Source organism: Lemur catta, chromosome 24 (assembly GCF_020740605.2).
Source record: "Lemur catta isolate mLemCat1 chromosome 24, mLemCat1.pri, whole genome shotgun sequence".
NCBI lineage: Eukaryota > Metazoa > Chordata > Mammalia > Primates > Lemuridae > Lemur > Lemur catta.
In genome coordinates, this window is record NC_059151.1 from 4,131,361 (window position 1) to 4,152,119 (window position 20,759).

Here is a 20,759-nt window from a genome sequence, read left to right on the forward strand (position 1 = left end):
AAATATTAAATTTAAAAAATGAAAATAAGTCCAATGACAGAAGAAAAAAGTAGGTTGATAGCAGAATTCTTAACAGCAATAATAAAATCAGAATTTGGTAGCATTAAATAAATTTTTTAAAATACATAATTTTTAAAAAATAAAATCTTAAAACTGCTGTGAGAATATCTCATACTTAAAAAAGAAAAAAAAATTATCAACATAACTCAACCTAGAATAACATTATCTAATAGAAATATACTATGAGCCACATATATAATTTAATATTCTCTAGGTGCTGCATTAAAAGGGTGAAAAGAAACAGATGAAGTTAATTTCAATATGTATTTTATTTAATCTAATATGTTAAAAAGTATCATTTTAATGTGTAACCAGTATGAAAAAATATTAAGATGTTGTACATTTTTTTTGTACTAAGTTGTCAAAATCTATTTCACCCTCATAGCACATCCCAATTCAGACTCTAAATTTCATCAAAAATATTAAGATTTCATAAAATATACAGATGAAAAGTAGATTTACATACCTAAATTGTTATGTGCATACTTAGAAGTTTTCCAATATCTGATGAAGTATTCATTTTAAAATTAAAATTAAAAATTCATTTCCTCAGAGTAGCCACATTTCAGGTTTTTAAAAGCCACATTTGGCTAATGGCTACTGCCTTGGAATGTGCAGATAGAATTTAATATCTTACTAAACTGTGGTTCAAAATTAAGGTCAAACCAAAAACATTCTCATGTGAAAGCTGAGAGTACTCACTGCCAAGAAACCCTCATTGGCCAGGCGCGGTGGCTCCCGCCTGTAATCCTAGCCCTCTGGGAGGCCGAGGCGGGTGGATCACTCGAGGTCAGGAGTTTGAGACCAGCCTGAGCGAGACCCCGTCTCTACTAAAAATAGAAATAAATTATCTGGACAACTAAAAATATATAGAGAAAAAATTAGCCAGGCATGGTGGCGCATGCCTGTAGTCCCAGCTACTCGGGAGGCTGAGGCAGGAGGATCCCTTGAGCCAAGGAATTTGAGGTTGCAGTGAGCTATGATGATGCCACTACACTCTAGCAAGAGCGACTGAGCAAGACTCTTTCTCAAAAAAAAAAAAAAAAAAAAAGAAGAGTGTATCAGTTGTCTTTGGCATGCTACATCTTGCCCTGCATTCAAAGGCTAGAATTAACAGGTCTTTCAAGTTAAATGTGTTTGAACTAGATAAAATTACTCCATGTGTTTTCTGGAAACAAACTATAAAACATGAAATTAAATTTAATATCTAGCACTCTTAAAATGAATAATGTAGGTTGTTGGACAAGTGTATCAAACACTTGTAGTAAACTTACTCCTTTTATTTAAAATTATTTTGACTTTAGATGTTCTAAACAGACAATTTTGGAAATTTAAAGAGTCATATAGTTAGAGGGGAAAGTTGCAACAGGTCATGCTCTCTAGTCCCATCTTGGATTATAAATGTAATTTTATGCACTATATTTGTTGTTTTAATTTTTATACTTAACAGGGGTTTTAATAATGTTGAAGTATGACATACACTTACTTTAAATCATACTTGAAAATATGTGTGTTTTTTTAACAAGCAAAGTGTGACCCACCTTGGTAATTCTGTTTCTCACCGTTCTCCACCATCCCTGAGACCAAGATTTTTGCTATTTCTCTTACAAAGTTAGTAATTTCCTGACCACATGCCTTTGCTCTGGCTGTTTCTTCTCTTTGGAATCCTATCCTTAGCCATGATCAAGTCTTACCTATCTTAAAGGGCCACATATAAAAAAAGAAATTAATTCTCTATTGTAGTTAAAGTAATTTTACCGTCCTCTGAAGTCCCTTTTGTATTATGTTTCTCCCTTAGATACCTTGTACTTTCTATCTTGTATTTATTTATGTACATATTTTATATTCTCAATAATACTTTGGATTCTATTAGCAAATGACCTGTAATGTTGGGAAGAATATGTTAATATGTATGGTGCTTACAGTAATGATGTACTTTAGATATTCAGTAAAAACAAATAAAAACCTATTGTGTAAAGCAAAAGTTGAAATATATAGTTCCATCATTACACAATATATATATTATGAAAACATCACACTGTACCCCATAAATATGTACAATTATTAAGTGTCAAAAACAGCAAAACTTATATAAAAAAGAAATATCTAGTTCTTCCCAGAGTAATATTAATTTTACTGATGTTGGTTGTATTGGTAAGTGAATAAATCTCTTAATAATTTCAGGGTGATAAGCAAGTATGAATTGCTCTCACCTTCAACAGTTTCTGGTTGGTGCTACCATATTGGGGAGGGAATAAGGTCAGTTTGTGGCCAAGGAGGAGGAGGAAGAATGGCTTTAAATACCATTTATTAGGCCAGTGACTTGCAAAATATATCTGCAGTTCTAACCCTTCTCCCACACTCCAGATCCAACGGCTTACTTGACATCCCCATTTGAATATCTAACAAATATCTTAAATTTAATAGGTCTCAAAGTAAAGTTCTAATTCCCACTACCACCTCCCAACACCCGCTTCAGCAAAGTGGACTATCTTAGTCTTCTGTATCTCAGTTAATGGCACTCCAGCCTTCCAATTACTCAGACCAAAACCTTGGCATCATCCAGACTCCTCTTTTTCTCTCCCTCCACATCCAGTTTGTCAGGAAATTCTGTTACCACTATCTCTAAAGCCATCAGCTTCTCACCACCTCTACTGCTACCACTGTGGGTGCAAACCATTATCTCAAACTAGATATTAGTACGTTGGCTTTAAGTGGTCTCTTAGTGTTTGTTCCCCTTATTTGGTAATTTGACAGGAATTTATTTTAGACTGCTTTATAATGTCTGTGATGTGAAATCTCAAGATTTTGAATAGCTTCTTTTGCCAAGGAAAGTATTGTTCTGCCTTGTTTGAGTTCTTTTCTAGCTGGATTGTGTATTGTTTGTTCATGAAATACCTAAGAAGAGGCTTTTAACAGGCAATGTGTAAAGTGGCTATGAAAGGCAACAATATATCTAGCATTACCAGGTATATATATGTTGTGACGATTTATTTAAGTGTATGTTGCCATAAGAATTGTGAGCCGTTTCAGCGATCTGATGTATGGTTGTTAAGGCTTCTAGCTCCACTATGGTGCAACATAAGATGTGCTGACTAATTAAAAGATGAGATTCAAACACATTTTTCTTCCTTGACACAGTTATTAAGGACATGTCTCAGATTCCCAAAAATGCAAGGAGCTTTTTAATGTTTAGAGGAGGAAGGAATTTTAATAGTTTACTTTTTTTTGACGTAAGTCCAATTCTGATGATCTTGACCATAGGTAGAGGTTTAAAAGTCAGAAAGATGATGATTCAGTTCTGATGAAAGTTATTTTCAGGAAAGCATAGATATTATATGTATGTTTGATAAGCTGTTCCATGAAATTCTGTCAATTTCTTGTCATTTGACATGCAGTGATATCAGTATAACCTATTTAGATTGAGTAATGACATTGGCAGTAACAGGCCTTTCATGACTTTTCAATAGCAGTTTCTTGAGTCTGTAGCCCAGTTCACCTAGCAATTATCTTAAAACCTATATTTACTTTATTTTGATATGGGAGGAAGAATAAAGTTCCTTCTAATCAATCTGTTCTGTTGAGCCTAATGTATAGCTTTACTTCTGAGGGGAGGTCTGCTGAAGTCTAAGGAATTTATTTTTGTTAATACTCTTAAGCATGAGCTCTGAGGCACTTATACAGCCAAACATTAAACAAAAATTAAGAGACCCCATTGATCACATTTGGTAGTACAGAACAAGTTGCCTGACATTCTAATGAAATAATGAACAAATGCAAACAAGACAAAATCCAAATTCAAGCAAAATATATATTTTGACTCAAGAAAGAAAATTTTATTGTAGTTAGAAACCTTACTAATTCCAAATCTGATGAATTTTTGAAAGGAATTGATTTCTCATCATTTCAGAATGCTATCATCTAAATCACAGAGTCTTGCTTAACCTGGGGTCCATAAATGGATCCCTCAAACTTCAAGATATATACAGATATATGAATAATGTCCTTGAAAGAGAGAGCATAGATTTTACCAATTTCTCAAAGTAATCCATGATCCAGAAAAAGTTTAAGAACTACTGATCCTTGTCTGTGTCTGTATATCCTTGTGATGAAACACTTGAACCAGGTTTAATTCTATGACCAACAACTTAAGTTCACTACTTCTAGTTTCTAGGGTCTACCATCCAGATTTTGAAAGGTTAAACCTAATCAAATGTTGTTAATAACGCTAACAGTTGTATTTATATGAAACCTACTCTTTTTGTAGCATGTTGATTTGGTGTACGTAACTACACATTAGCATCTATACAAATAGGCTGAGATATCCATTGAAGTGATCTAGTTCCTTTGATTATAATTTTAAGCAATTATCTTTTTTTTCTCTTTTTATTTGGTGCAATTACAACTCAGTAAGCATAGCTGATCCTGCTGCCCTGGGCTTCATCATTTCTCCATGGTCTCTGCTGTTGCTGCCGTCTGGGAGTGTGTCATTTACAGATGAAAATATTTCCAATCAGGATCTCCGAGCATTCACTGCACCAGAGGTTCTTCAAAATCAATCACTAACTTCTCTCTCAGATGTTGAAAAGGTACCTGTTAAATCTTTTTTGTTTGATTTTGTTTTTGATTTTGATGGAAGTAGGTCAAGTAAAGACAATGGGCTACCCTACCTCAACCCTCTGAAAAGTCTGTTGAATTTAAAATGATCATGTAATCCAAGAAGTTCATATTTATTTTATCTAAGAATTCAAAATAGTCCTATAAAAATTTATAGAGCTGAAAAATATGGAAAAATGTTAGCCATTATTAATGCATGTTTACAAATACTTATTAAATGCCTGCTGTGTATAAAACACTGCTCATGAGGAGAGTACAGAAATAAATGGAAAGTTGACTCTGATTAATGTATGTAGAACAATCTATAATATATGGCAGGATGAAACAAAGGCTATGTAACAAGATAAAGTATTTTGAGAGTCTGTAAGAGGAGCAGTTAATTTTTAACATAGAACAGTATCACAGAGAAGGTAGCATTTAAGAATGAGTAGAATTTAGATAAGTGGTAATAGGTAGAAAGGCCATTCCACTTAGAGTCATTAGTATGGGCAATGACAAGAGGTAAGAAATTGTTCACTGTGATTGGGGAATGGTTGATTGGACCAGTTAGGCTAGAGCATTAGCCACCTGGAAGGATGTGGTTAAAGAAAGGGAGGCTGTAGGTCAAAATGAAGATTAGGCATTCCAGGACTTGAGACTTTCTTCTCAGGCAGTAGGGATCTGTCACATTTTTAGAAGCATAATATGATGTGATTTGTGATTTTGAAAGTTAAGTTTGACAAAAGTGGATACCTAGAGGCGATGGAAGATTTTGTGGAAATCTAATTGGGGAGTTTTAATATTCTGTGGAAAAGAAGTGAAAATATTAATAGTATAATGCTTCAGGAATATAAGGGAGCAGATGAAGGGGACACAGTGGAGGCAATACTGACAGAGTTTGACAGTTCATTTGATGGAATAATGAAGAAGAAGGAAAAGTTATGATAGAAATAATCCAGTATGACTATGTTGATATCATTGACTTTGATAGTTTGACAGTTGATATCTCTGACATTTCACTTTGACACTTCTTGTTTTATTTTTATTGTGAAGGTACACCCTCAGTCTTTCAAGAATATGGTTTGGCTTGTAATTATCTTTCAAAAAAAATTTTTAGAGCAATTTTTGTGAAACTATGGATAAATCAAAAATTCATGTTATTTTCAAATATGAGTTCCATCATGGGACCAATGCCACGCAGACAGCTCGAAATATCAACGAAGTGTTTGGAAAGGATGTGACTCATGGATGCATAGTACATTGATAGTTTGACAAGTTCCATTCTGGTGATTTTAATCTTGAAAATGAGCCATGTGGGTGACCTGAGACCAAAGTGGATAATGATGAGCTGAAAGCTGTAGTGGAAGAAAATCCATCTGAACATATGCGTGAATTACCGACAAGGTTTGACTTCACTATTTCAACAATATTGGACCATTTGAAACAAATGGGCAAGGTAAAGAAGCTGGATGGATGGGTACTGCATGAATTAAGCGAGCGTCAGAAGAGAAATCGTCTCGAAGCTTGCCTTTCTTTGCTGTCACAACATAAAGGGGAATCATTTCTACACTGTATTATTACCTGTGATGAAAAATTGATTCTTTTTGACAATCACAGTGTTTGGCACAATGGTTGGATAAAGATGAAGTGCTGAAACACAGTCCAAAACCAAATATTCATCCAAAAAAGCTAATGGTGTCTGTTTGATGGTCCAGAGCTGGTATTATCCACTACAGCTTCCGAAAACCTGCTCCATCGATTACAGTGGATGTCTACTACAACGAAATGGACAAAATGATGAGGATGCTTGTGATTAAGCAGTTGAGATTGGTCAATAGAGACAGGTCAATCCTCTTGCAAGACAACGCTTGACCACATGTCACACAAACAACACTGCTCAAACTACAGAGGCTTGACTTGAAAACTCTCTGCCATCCACTGTATTCACCAGACCTTTCACCAACTGACTACCACTTCTTCCAGGCTTTGGACCACCTCTTACATGGAGAAATATTCAGTTCTTAACAAGCTGTGGAAAATGCGTTTCTCAATTTCATTGCCACTCACTTTCCAGGCTTTTTCGTGCTGGCATAAACAAGCTACCATGAAGATGGTAAAACTGCGTCGCTAGTTTAGGTGCATACTTTGATTAATTGTACTGCTTCTTGCTTGAGGTATAATAAACTAAACTCTTGGTTTGAAATCAGACATTTCATATTTAATGACCCAATATAGTCAAAAGTAATCTTTCCTTGTCTCCTTGAATTTCCTTAGCACAAATTTACCACTTCTACTTTTGTTTAATACATAGATGCATACATATACATTCATTTATCTCTCCTAATTCCAGGAAAGATTATACAGATTAAAGTAGTAGTTTTCAAGCAGCGGCAATTTTACTTCGTAGGATACTTGGCGATGTCTGGAGACAATTTTGTTTGTCATAACTGAGAGGGTGGGAGTGGGTATCCCTCCTGGCTCATGTGATTATGGAGGCTGACAAGTCCTAAGATCTTCAGGGCAAGTTTGCAAGCTGGAGATTCAGGAGAGCTGCTGGTGTAGTTCCAGTCCAAGTCTGAAAACCAGACAACCAGTAGAACTGATGGTATAGTTCTAGTTCGACGACTGGCAGCCTCGAAACCCTGGAAGGTTTTAGTTTGAGTGCAAAGGAGGAAAAAGCTAATGTCGCAGTTCAATGACAGTCAGGCAGAAAGAATTCTCTTTCACTCAGGGGTGAGTTAGCCTTTTTGTTCTTTTCAGGCCTTCAACTGATTGGAAGGGGCCCATCTGCATTAGGAGGGCAATCTCTTTTACTCAGTCTGCTGATTTAAATGTTAATCTCATCCAAAAACACCTTCACAGAAACACCTGCAACGTTTGACCAAATATCTGTCCCAGTCAAGTTGATACATACAACTAACCTTTACACTGTATATGTAGTTGATTAGCAAGCATACAATTTTATAACTTAGCTTTAAGAATTACTTTATTAATTTTCTATAGTCACATATAAAAATTATTAACATATAGTAACTCATTTGGCATATTGAAAAGTAAATGTAATAAAGAATCATAAAGCACTGGCCATATCACAAATCAAAATTAAGATGATTGAGAATGCGATTCATCCTTTATGCTAAAGCTATGAAAAATATTTTTCACGTATGAGGTTCTTTGAAAAGGTGGTTACATATAAGCCTCTTTGAAAAGAAGCCTAAAGAGAAATATGATACTAATAGTCTGCACTATGCTGTCTTGAACTTCATGCACTTTTAATTGAATTCAGCAGACATGTATTGAATATCTACTATGTAAAAGTTCTGTGTTAGTAGCTGAGAGGGATACTAAGATGTGTTAAAAAAAAAAAAAACAGATACTTTCCCTCTCAAGGAAGACAAGCAAGGACTCATCTAACTATGTATTAATAACAAGAGGATATTAGTTCACTGGTTTATTAGAGACACAAATGAAATATAACTGTATAAGAGAGAATGTTTTATCCTATTTAAAAGTATATGGCATATATAATGAAAAACATCATCTCTGGGTTATCAATAATGGGTAAGCTTTCACTGACAGAGGTGGAGAAAGAATATTACTGGTGGAAAGAACAGCTCAAAAAAAGTTGAGAAAGGGAAGGATGTATTTTGCCAACAGGAAACTATCTAGTAGTGCTGAAGTGTTTCACTTATGATAGGGGAAGGAGGAATGACAGAAAGAAGACTTTAAAATCTCCTTGTAAAATGGAAGTGGAGGCAGATCAGAGTGAGACTTGAATGTCATTATAAAAAAATTTAAATTTTAAAAATTAAAAGCCATGAAAATAATTGGAAAGTGGAACAACTTTTATAATTTAGCAAACAATTTAAGGAGTAGATTAAAGTGCTGTGAGATTATAACAAGGGTACCCAGTTTTATTTGTGTATCTCACTGATCTCTACAGAGGATTTGAGACAGTTTATAGAATTTAAAAATAAAGTGAAAAAGCAGGAACAGAGTGACATAAAGGCAAGCAAATACGATGAAGCTGGAGTGAGGATGGTGCAAAAAAAAGAACCTTGGTGTGAATCAGTACTGACAGAGATGGGCTAAGAGTTTAGCTCTGAATCTCTTAACAGAAGGAAAAAAAAAAGATGATTACTTATAATTAATAACCTTCCTTCCTATTTCACAGGAAAAAAGTAGAAGGAATCAGGAGAGACTTTTCCCAGGATCCCTCTACCAACTTACCCACATAAATTCCCATATTCCCTGCCTCCTTACCACACAATACCTGTCTGTGCTCTCTGTAAAGCCAGCCCCTCCATTTGTGCATTAGCTTCCATCTCCTCCTGCCACTCAACAGGGTTCTTCAGCAGTGTCCCCTCTCTCCTGCATTTCCAGTTTTCCCTGTTGGGTCATTGCTATCAGCATAAAAATATGTTGTTTTTTTTCCCCCAGTCTTTAAGAAGCAAACAAAGCAAACATCACAGAAGAAAACTCTGATTCAGCTTCTTCTCCTTGTACTGTGCCGTCTATTCATAATGAGAAAAATGCTAATCAAAACTGCAACAGGTTTTTTCCTCACTGTTCAAATTGGCAAAACCCCAAATCTTTGTAACACATTCCATGGACAAGGCTTGTGGAAAAACTCATAAGTGTTGCTGGTGGAAGTATAAAATGGTACACTTTCTACACAGGGGAATCTGAAACTCTGTATCAAAACTACAGATGATTTACCCTTTCCTTGATAATCTCACAGAATCAGTTCAAGAGAAATACTTGTATGTACAAAATGACGTATCACAAGGCTGTTTGCTGAAACATTATTTATAATAGCTAAAGTTTGAAAAAATCTTAATTGCCCATTAATAATGATTGGCTAACTAAACAGTACTACAACCATATAATGGAATTTTATGCAGCAGTGAAAAAAGGATAAGATCTCTAAGCATTCATATGGAAATATCTCTGTTGATAAATTAAAAATACAAAGTGCCTAGTAATTTTTACAATTTTTGCCCTTTTATAAAAGAAGGAGGAATAATAATACATATTCATATTGACTTGAATTTGCATAAAGAAACTTTAAATAAAAGCTTAAAAAATGATTACTCATAAAGGCTCAGGAATTGGAAAAAAGTCTAGTCTAATAATTTCCAGTCTCCTCTTTTCTGTTTTAAGCTCTCACATACTTTTACACAAAATATAAAATGGTGATTTTCTCATATCGTGTGTTATATTTTCTTTGGAAAAAAAATTCTGAGTTTATAGTACTTGCTAAATTTTTTTATTTTATTTTGCCATAAAATTATTTTTTTTTAATTCTGTTCCTAGATCCATATTTATTCTCTTGGAATGACATTGTACTGGGGGGCTGATCATGAAGTACCTCAGAGCCAGGTAAGTCCAGTTTTTACATTTGTCACATTTGCATTTTATACATTTGTATAATTTTACACTTTTAAAAAAAGCCCTTCCACATATTTATCTGTGTTTTACAGCATGCTGTCAGGCACACCAGCATTTCGGTGCTGGTTGTTCACATTAATAATGTCACACTTTCATAATGAACTAACAAAGTACTGAAGAAATCATTTTTGAGATATTCTTAGAATTGTAGCAGACACTACTCAGGTTTCAACAATTCAGTTTGTGAGATGGAGCTGGCCTCTTCAGAAATTACAGCTAGAGAAATGGAAGCGTATTTTATTTCCTTTAATTTAGTGGCTGATAAAAGGGATTGTAAATATTTTTGATGAAATAATACCTTGAAATAATACCATGGTATTATTTTGATGAAATAATACCATGAAAAATAATACCTTTTTTCATGCAAAATAATAATACCTTTTTTCATGCAAAAACTCTAGGAATAGTAGCCTGTGTTTCAGAGTATATACAGTTATGAGAGAACTTAATTACTTTTTTCTATCGGCGTTTCAGAATCGTACTTCACTACCCCTGTAACAACACACACATTAAATTAATGCCTTCTGAGGTCTTAGGCTCTGATGACCGTTGGATTACTTCTAGTCATTATTTGCTAAAATAATTCTGATTCCTGAAGACCAATATAAACATAGTAGTAAACAGTAATTAAAAATTTTAAAATAGCTGTATTTCATCAAGGCAAAGATATAATGTATAGAATTATATTTTAAACCTTTAGAAGTCAAAAATAAAAATAACTAGGTGTGTTTTTTTCTTATTAAATATAAGAAATAACAAGCATTTTAGGCTTTACCTAAAATTCAGATATCTTAAGATCTATCAAAGATAAATGATATTCTTCAACTTGGTTTGGTTTCATTTTACATCGTGAAAAATACTGTGGATTTTCTTTCTCACTTCAGTTTTAATTCTTTAAATATAAATGAGAAAAATTATTGCTGGAAATATCGATGTCACATATTATGCAAGCTAACTTACATGTAAAATGTGATCATAGTCTATAATTAACACTATGCTTTTCTATTAGCTAGAAATAAAGTCAACATTAATAATGTATAAATTGGAGAGGAAATATAAACTTGTATTTTATGATCAGAAATCATAATCATTTTAGAAACATTTAATGTTAAAAGTATTTAATATTAATTATCTTAATAATTAAAGTATTTAATATTAAGTGCCTACCTAGTGTCAGACACTGAACTAGACATTCAGGACTACAGTGACTCTTACCTATGGAGTCTATTGGAAGGAACAGACAGCTAAATAGTCAATAACAACATGATGCCATGAATGTTGTTAGGGAAAATGGAGGGTGCTGTGGAAAAACAGAGTTGGAGATTCTGGGTAGACTTGGAGGGTGAGGACAGGTTTCTTAAAGAACATTGCATCTAAGCTGAGACCTCAAGGTTGAAATAATGCCCAAGTGGATGAGAAGTGGAAGAGTCATAAGGAAAGCATTTGTGTAGACCAAAGTGAGTATACTGATTTAAACTCCCATCATCATGTGAGTTTTAGGTGCTCCACTCCTTACCAATACTTTGTATTATTATCTTTTTCTTTTTAACCATTTTATTGAGAATGTAGTGGCTTCTTGTTTTAGTTGTTTTGATTTTCATTTCTTAATGAATAATGATGCTGACCACCTTTTCATATGCTTATTGGCCATTTAAGATGTAATATTCTACAAAATACGATAATAAAAAAAATTTACTTTCTGGCTTCTCTGACCAGCATAATGAGAATTTATATTTAAATGATCTTGGGTCATTGCAATATTTCACATCTCCTTTAAGTCATCATGGGAGTATCAAATTATAAGTTGAATGTATTACATTTTATTGAATATTAGGAAATAGTTTATTCCCCTAAAATGTTGTATATATAATAACTGTTTATCAAAATATTTGAATAACCAAAGAGTTCCACTTCTTTATCATAACAACAACAAAAAAGGCCCAGAGTTTTTCTCTAAAACTTCCTGTCAAGGGATATGTGAGTTAACCATCTTCTGCTAATAATTTTTTTGGACCATAAAAAGGTAAAATGCAGTAAGATATATATGCTAATAGAAAAGGAATTCGTTTCCTCCAAGTATGTTTATTGTGGTTCCTGTGATTCCTAGAATGGTTTGTCTCATATTAAAGAGAAGATTTACTCATGTTTTTTAACATGGCTTTTCCTTTCTCTATATTCAGCCTATCAAACTTGGAGATCATCTCAACAGCATACTGCTTGGAATGTGTGAGGATGTTATTTATGCTCGGGTTTCTGTTCGGACTGTCCTGGATGCCTGCAGTGCGCACATTAGGAATAGCAATTGTGCACCTTCATTTTCCTACGTGAAACACTTGGTAAAACTGGTTCTGGGAAATCTTTCTGGGGTAAGCTACAGTTGCAATAGTAAATATAGTTGTATTTTAAAATTTAGTAGCGTATCACAGAATTTTCTTTAAAGATACTATATAGGTAGCCTTTTCTCAATTACGACTAGAAGTGGGAAATTGAATTTTTTGTTCTAATGTAAATTATTTCAAACAGTACTTAAAATTTACAAGCCCATTGCAATAAGTCTTCCAGATTTCATAAGAGTTAGTCTTCTTTAGAACTTTATTCCCCAAAATATCATAGAATCATAGCGTGTTTGAGCTAGAAATGTCCGTTCTGCCTCCTTTCTTAGATCTTTTCCTAAGATCTCGGCTTTTAGCAAGTGGTCCTATCTGTTGTGAGAGCACTTAGAGAAATGCATTAACTTGCAAAATGGGCTTTAAAAATATTAAAATTCACTTTCTGTTGCATTATACCTCTTCCTTGGCCACTGATTTGTCCGGATCTCCTAGGTATTCTCCAAACCTGCCCTACCATCCCGCCTTCTCTGGACACTTGTACCTGGTGTGTAGAGAGGATCCATGCTTGAATCCCTACCAGGTCACCCCAAGACCTGGACTCTACCGTTTTTTTTCTTGTCTTGGATATGAAGAATATATCAAACTCAAGAACAACAAACAAATGCTGGATCTGACGGTCCTACCCGTGCTGTGCATTTCTTAAACTGTATTCTTTCCTGTTTGCCCCAGTTTGGATACTCCTTGGTTTTTTGATATCTGATCTGGATCTACACTTTATCTCCTCTTACTCTCTAGGATTATGATCCCTGAGTAGTGATCCTTCTTTTTGTGTGGGCTACAAATTTGCCGCTGTCACGTAGTGTTCTTGCTGGCTTCCTCTCAGTTCCTCATCACTAAGGGTTTAGTTCCCCTGTCTTAACCAGGATGGTGGATGGCTGCCAGGAATCTATCCAGATTCCAACATGCTTTGCCAGTTTATAAGAAACAGACCCTGAGATCTTCTAGACAAATAATTTGTAAACTGTCCTCCACGAAATCTTTGTGGCTCTGTAGTGAAGGGGAGTAGAAGTAGTAGAGGCTGAATAAATGGGGTTCTTGGTTGCTGACTTCCCCTCCTTAACCAGAGCACTCCAGTTTTATTTGATTTGTTTATATTTCTGCCTGTAATTGCTTTTTGAATAAAGATACAGCTATTAAAAATCTATGAAAGCTCTCTGTTCAGACCAAAGTGTCTCGCATTGTTTTCAATATATTTTTGTTTAAAAAAATTCCTCTATGATCAAATAGGCTTGAGAAAAAACTATTTAAAGGAATTAAATGTATTTTCACTGCAGAACTTCTCAGAGCCTTTAATATACTAGACTGTATTGCTAACCTTCAAGAGGGATATAGGCACATCGATGAAACATCTCCCAAACTTATTTGGTATTGGAGGTCTTTTTCACCGATCTTCTTGTAACACTAATATTCCATAAAATTTCACTTGGAGACCTGAACAGTTATGGAATTTTAGTTTCCTATTAGTCAGTCCAGGGACTTTTCTATTACACCATACCTTGTCTAAGACTTTTGTGCTGTTTGATTTTACTCCCATAGTAAAATTGCTAGAAGTGTTTTTTTGTTTTGTTTTGTTTTTTTGTTTTTTGTCTTGGCATGAAGAAATATTCCTCCACAGAAATTCTATTGTCTATCCAATAATTGCCCATATTACATAAAAAAATTGCCATCCCTTTAAGGTTTAGCATTTAGTTCAGTTTATTACAGTAGATATTAATTGCTCATCTATGTGTGAAACTGACAGGCGAGGGACGATGTGCCCCTTATAACAGCGGAGAACTTTGGCACGTGTGCATTGTCTCTGAAGTCTTCAGCAAGAGGATTTGCTGCTGATGTTAATTTTATTTTGTGGAGGCTGTTCACTTTGGCTTCTCTGTATCTATGACTGCCCTTTTGAGCAAAATGAAGGTGTTTTTAATAAAGAAAAAATAGGCTGTAAAAGATACAAATTTGAATAAAATATTTGATCTAGGAGCTCTTATCTAAAAATGCTATAACCATTTGCTTAATTATGAAATGCAAAGAAGACTATGCAGAGTAACAGGGTAAAAATTTTAAAAGCTATGAGAGTTTGAGGGAAAAGGACACAGATTTATGACTGCATTGAAAAACAGCACTTTGAACTAAGTCCTGTGGGCTTAGAGTAATCTTGGCAGACAGAAGTGAACCTGTGTAAATGCTGTGAAATGGGAAACAGCAGGATATGTTTGGGGAACAGTACTCAGTCTGATACAGGGTGGTGTTGTGGGGTTATTTAGTGGAAGAGAAGAATAGGAGGATCAATTGGAATCAGCATATAGACAGCCTGCCTTTACAGAGGCAGATTTTTACTAAGTGTAATAATGTTCCCCCTACCCTTCCGTTGCTCTTCCTAGTCTCCTAGATGTCACTGGACAGAAGTAACTCCAACAGCTAAGTGTTCACTTTGTGCCAGGCACTGTGCTAGGTGGTTTATGTGTATTAATCACATTTATTCATCATAACAACCCCAGGTTAAAAGAGATACTTTTTATCATCATTTTAGAGATGATGAACTAAAGCCAAGAAAGAGTAAATAACTTGCACATGGCTACATGTGAGGTAAATAACAGAGACATAGTCAGAGTCCGGGTGTCGCTGACCCCAAAGCCCATGCCTTCAGCAGTTACGCTCCTTTAAAGCTGTTGTTGCCTCCGGTAGCTGATAAATTGAGTTAGTCTTTCAGTTAGTTTGAAATTCATTCTAAGTGACCATAATTCTTAAAATTAATTTGTGTGGAGTAAAAGTCAGCAGGCCAGCTTATTTGTCCTTGTTCTTCTGCCGATTTAATGTTACAATATTTTGACCTCAGTTTTACTTATCTATAAAATAGGAATAATAGTACCTGCCAGCCACCCATATTACTGAACAGTTGTGAAGACAATTATTTCAGTATTGATGAGCTAGTTTATAGTCCTTAAATGTTTCTTTGACATTTCTCCTTTTATCTGTGGTATGAGGATAATAATATCTTCAATATAAGGCTGTTTTGAGGATTAAATAACATAAAGTATGTAAAGCACTTAAGGTAGCACCTGGCATATAGTAACTGTTCGATAAATAGTAGCTATTATTAATAATATCTCTAATGCAGGGACTTCCAAAGATGCAGGATGTTCACTATCTTTTTTAGTCACTGATAATATAGTGTAATCTGGCCTAACATCGTATTTAAATGATAACATTATTTCAGAAATACTTCCATTTAAGTCTTCTTATAGGTAGGAGACATAATGCTTGAGCTTTAAATATACTACCTTAGGTTTTTAATCAATCATACTCAAAACAGTTTCACTAATGGAGGAATATTAAAAATATTTGTGTGTGTATATAAATAAACAAACATGTATACATGCTTTCCATGCCAGATTTAAGTAATTTCTCTTCACCATTCTGTCTCCTTTCATTTATATCTACTTCCATTTATATTTCTATCACCTCTCTAATTGGTCATCTAAATAAACCAATGTTCTGTCAAACTTATTTCTGGCAGGCAATACCTAGAAAATTAATTCTGAAAATAATTTAAATCCCTCAGTGCATAGTTATAGTGAGGAGAAATCTTTATTATACTAGAATTAATGTGGTTTTTAAATTATAAATTAACTTGAGATGAAAGTAGTTGTCAGTTTGGGGGGGAAAAAAACACTTCAAGTTTAACTGTTTTCAGATGGAACTCATTTTAACTGCTTTAATCTGCCTGTGTTCCCTAGTTAGCAGATTACTGTTTGGTAACTGTTTCTTGCCTTTTGATTTCCTGAAAATGAATTGGTCAGTATTGAGCTACATAAACCTTGTCTAAGAAATACAAATTATTGTATACAACAATAGGACATAGAGTCTCTTAATGTTATATCCTCCAAAAAATGTCTAACTAGGGTCATTCTGTAGACAATTACCGTGAAAACAAAAGGGAGATTCTTTGTCAAACTTGATTTTTGATTACCTGTGTACAGACAGATGAACTTTCCGGTAACAGTGAACAAAGGCCTGATCGAAGCCAGGCTATTCGAGACCGATTGAGAGGAAAAGGATTACCAACAGGTAAGAGTGTATTAATAGGCCATTTTTAGGCTTTAATCTTATTCCATGTTTCCTATACAAAATTATACTTAACTGGCTTGGAAATCTGATAATTGTGACTATGATTAGAACATAAGTGTACAAAGTGGAGACAGGGAACAGACAGGAAAACTAGCTACATAAATAATGTCATTAAAGTTAGGCAGAAAGTGTTTTTAATAACACAGTAAATTATTTCCCTTTCCAGTATTGTTATATTAGTAATATCATTCGTTTACTTTATCTCACAATATTTTATATTAAAAATACATTTTCAAGCATGACCAAATAAACACATATATATGTTTATGAACATAAACACAACTGAAACAAAAGTTTCAGGAAATATTATTCTTACTGCACTCTGATATTTTCTATTCTGTTTCTTAAATGCTAGTCATAACCTACTAAATTACTTTCGTGACTAATTTCATGACTTGGGGTTATTAAATACTACCTTAGGTTATATGATGCTTAGTAAATAAAACTAATGATGAACAGTGGTTTTGTTATTTGCCAATAGCATTATATAATTATGAGTCCTATGATAATTATTAAATTGATTTTTTTAAAGAAATGAATGGAAATTCCAAACACTTGAAATAAAAGTATTTAAATAAATTTTATATGACAACTTATTTTTCAGTGTTAAGTTTCAGGCTTGGCTTATTTATAAAATTTTGATTTTGCTGATTGTCTTTCTTCTCTTCTCATCAAGGAATATTGAGAATCATGATCATCTAAACATTAACAAAAATATTTTGTGGGTGAACTGTTTTATCGTTTTAGATCTTGGGGCTAGTGATAGGTAATTGTAAAGGTTGCTTAAATATATTCTATATTCTACTCCATATGGTCTAATAAAATAGTTTAAAAAGTTAAGATGGTTAATTTTTTAAATTTAATCAGACCATCAGAGCACAGCTGTGTTATTTAAAACCTATGGGAAACTCTCACTGTGAAAACTAAATATAGGCACTTGATCATCTGAACCCAATGTTTTATAGAATTCAGAACTCTCATATCTGACAGGAAAGAATGTGTCTAAGTAAGTATACTGCTTACGTTGAGACGTCAAAGAAAAGCAGTAAAATTGTTTCTAATGGAGTGATTCTATAATGGTGCAATTAGTTAAGTGTCTGTTTTGGTGCTTCCATTTTACTTATTGTGAATAAGGGTTATTTTTCTGAGAGCTATTTCAGCTTTCATATCACCAATATAATAAATTTATTTCTGGTTAGATCAGGTTTCTTTTCTAATACATATATTACTAGTTTATATGTGGGTAAAAATAAACACACAGATGGACTTGCTTAACTTTTTACAATGCTTTGATGGCACTTTAAGAAAGTATTTTTAATCCTTTCTTGCAAATGTTTCCTTACTATACTTATGTCCCCATATATAGAGACCCACTTTCTTCTTACAGATAAAAATCTGTTTGCTTTTATACTATACTAGGATTTGAGATAGGATATAGTGTGAACCTTGGTGCTAACAAGAACAGCAATTTGTTAATCTATCAAATGTTCAGTTAGTCTCCTGTTCTAGAACTAAATAATAATAGAAAATTATAGATGAGTGTCAATAGTGAGCTGAAAGAATCTTTTTGAAGGAGGCATAAGAACACTTTAATAAGTGAAATATTAGACTTAAAAGATATTATCATTTCTCTTATTTATCCTCTATTTTGTCCTCCCTCTCCTTTCCTCCCCTCCCCTTCCTCCCTCCCTCCTTCTTTTCTTCCTTTCCTCCTTCTTTCCTTATTTTTCTTTGTCTAATCTCTTTCTGGGGTTTCCTACTATCATTTCCTTCTACCATTAGGCGGCCATGTTATGGAATTACAGTTTGTTTGCTTATTTGTTACTTCTTGATTTAGTAAATATCATATTATTAATAATTTTTATTTTTCTAAGAATAAGAATATTTATATATATATGAGATTCCCATTTCCCCTATCCATCATGGGCCTATAGAAAGAAAAAAGATCACCACTGCCATATTTAGTTTATCAAATTTTAAATAATATCAAATGTTAATATAATTTATATTACTTTCAATGATTTAGAGTCTTAGTGTTTCAGACATTAATTGTCACATACTATTTTAGAGATAGCAATTAGAGACTGAATTGAATCTATACCTACTCTGTAACATACTTAAAATAGGAAGTTATTTACTTGTCATTTACATTTATTCATATATTTTTTAATAAAAGACATTTATAAAAGTTAAGCTTTCTGGACATATAGGTGCTACAGATAGGAAAAACCTACTACATTAAGTACATTAATTTTTGTAGGTGTTCAGTGAATATTTGTTGATTGAGCATGAGAAAAGGTTTTATAAAAATATTAGATTTTGAAATGTATTTGTAATATAATTCTTTTAATAGTCTCACAAAATTTATATGAGACTCTATGACTTGTTTATTTAATCTATTTTAAACATTAAGTTGTTTGCAAAATAAAGAGAAAAGTAAACTATAGTTCACCACCTTGGGCCCATATTATTAGACTATTTCCTTATTGTAACAATAAAGTCATCAGAAGTTTTAAACGAAATTTTCATGGCTTTTTTATTTGTGATTTTGTTTTCATAATACTAAGAAAGATTTAGTATTATTGTCTAATAGCTCTTTGGAATTCTTATGATTAATAGACTGTCCTAATGCACATAATGAAGCATTGACTGTCATGACTTTACAAAATTAGCAGAGAAATCACATCCTTAAATAGACTGTCCATTGATTTTATTCTATAATAGTCGTATTGGAGAATAAACTCTTTATTGGAGCATAAAATCTCCCCTATATCTAAACTCAAGAGAATTTGTAAGGAATTACAGTTGGTCACTCAGGATAAATCAAATTTTGTCTGTGTTCATATTTTGGGGTAGAATTAGAAGTCTTTATACCTAAATAATAGCCTTATTGGGATCGAGTATAATGGAAGAGGATTCTTCAGACTTTCTTAGCCATTGCTTTCCACAATAGTATTATACAGGTGCTCTTTTTTTTTTTTTTTTTTTTTTTTGAGACAGAGTCTTGCTCTGTTGCCCAGGCTAGAGTGAGTGCTGTGGCGAAAGCCTAGCTCATAGCAACCTCAAACTCCTGGGCTTAAGCAATCCTCCTGCCTCAGCCTCCCGAGTAGCTGGGACTACAGGCACGCGCCACCATGCCTGGCTAATTTTTTGTATATATATTTTTTAGTTGGCCAGATAATTTCTTTTTTTTTTTTTTTTTTTTTTTTTTTTTAGTAGTAGAGACGGGGTCTTGCTCTTGCTCAGGCTGGTCTCGAACTCCTGACCTTGAGCGATCCACCCACCTCGGCCTCCCAGAGTGCTAGGATTATAGGTGTGAGCTACCACACCCTGCCCAGGTGCTCTTTTAATTTACCTTTTACAAATTTATAAAGCCTCAAAGACAGCATCAAATATACTAATTATATCTATTACGAGGTAGAAGTAATTAGCAGCTGTAGTCAGTGGTATACACTAATTTCAAAAGTTTAAGATTGAGACAAAAATTATGTCTTGAAGAAGAAATATTCTTCTAAGATACTTGGACGATGCCAGTTCTTAACTCTCAGTGGTCACTTGCAGCAAAGTAACCTTGTGAGACTACCTGAATAGTAAAATATTCTCTTCAATGTGTACCAACCTAAAAGCTTTACCTAGTGATAACATTAGTTTATTAGGCTCCTGACCACAGTCATCAGTGAAGAAAATGTCAAGCTAGATAGGCAGTGAGAGACAGAATTAGATAAAAAGACGTAAGCAAATTTAGGGATAATGCCTTATATCTAATGATTTAATTGCTCTTCCAAACCTGAATAAAATCTTTCATCTATGAGTAAATGACCTTAAAAGGTCTCTTCTTGTGTCTTACATCTGAGATCTATCACAGAAGCTAAGGCCTACACTAGTGGGCTGTCTGCCCCCACTCTGTTACTTAATACAACCAATAGTGATGGAAATGGCTTCTCTGAGCAGAAAGAAATCAAATATGTCCTGCCAAGCTTAAGGTGGAAACTTACACCATTATCAGATCAGCATGATGGTGCTTCAGAACTTGGGTGTATTGATAATATCATGTTTCTTTTTTTCTTCTTTTTTTTTTTTTTTGGTATTTGAACACATCTGTCAGGACAGATGGGGAATCGGGGAGCCTCTTTTAATATTGAA

The 20,759-nt window shown here is 33.8% G+C and overlaps 1 protein-coding gene across 9 annotated transcripts in view; it reads left to right on the forward strand.

Moving 5' to 3' along the window:
• The window catches only part of PTPN13 (protein tyrosine phosphatase non-receptor type 13), a 143,185-nt gene that overhangs the window by 38,910 nt on the left and 83,516 nt on the right, over positions 1-20,759 (forward strand). For 8 of the 9 annotated variants that reach the window (XM_045536772.1, XM_045536776.1, XM_045536775.1 and 5 more), the window contains exons 3-6: positions 4,471-4,649; positions 9,973-10,038; positions 12,288-12,473; positions 16,469-16,556. In XM_045536772.1, the coding sequence (XP_045392728.1) occupies positions 4,471-4,649; positions 9,973-10,038; positions 12,288-12,473; positions 16,469-16,556 (519 nt within the window). The remainder of the gene's footprint in view (positions 1-4,470; positions 4,650-9,972; positions 10,039-12,287; positions 12,474-16,468; positions 16,557-20,759) is intronic. The other variant, XM_045536777.1, reaches the window with a different exon arrangement.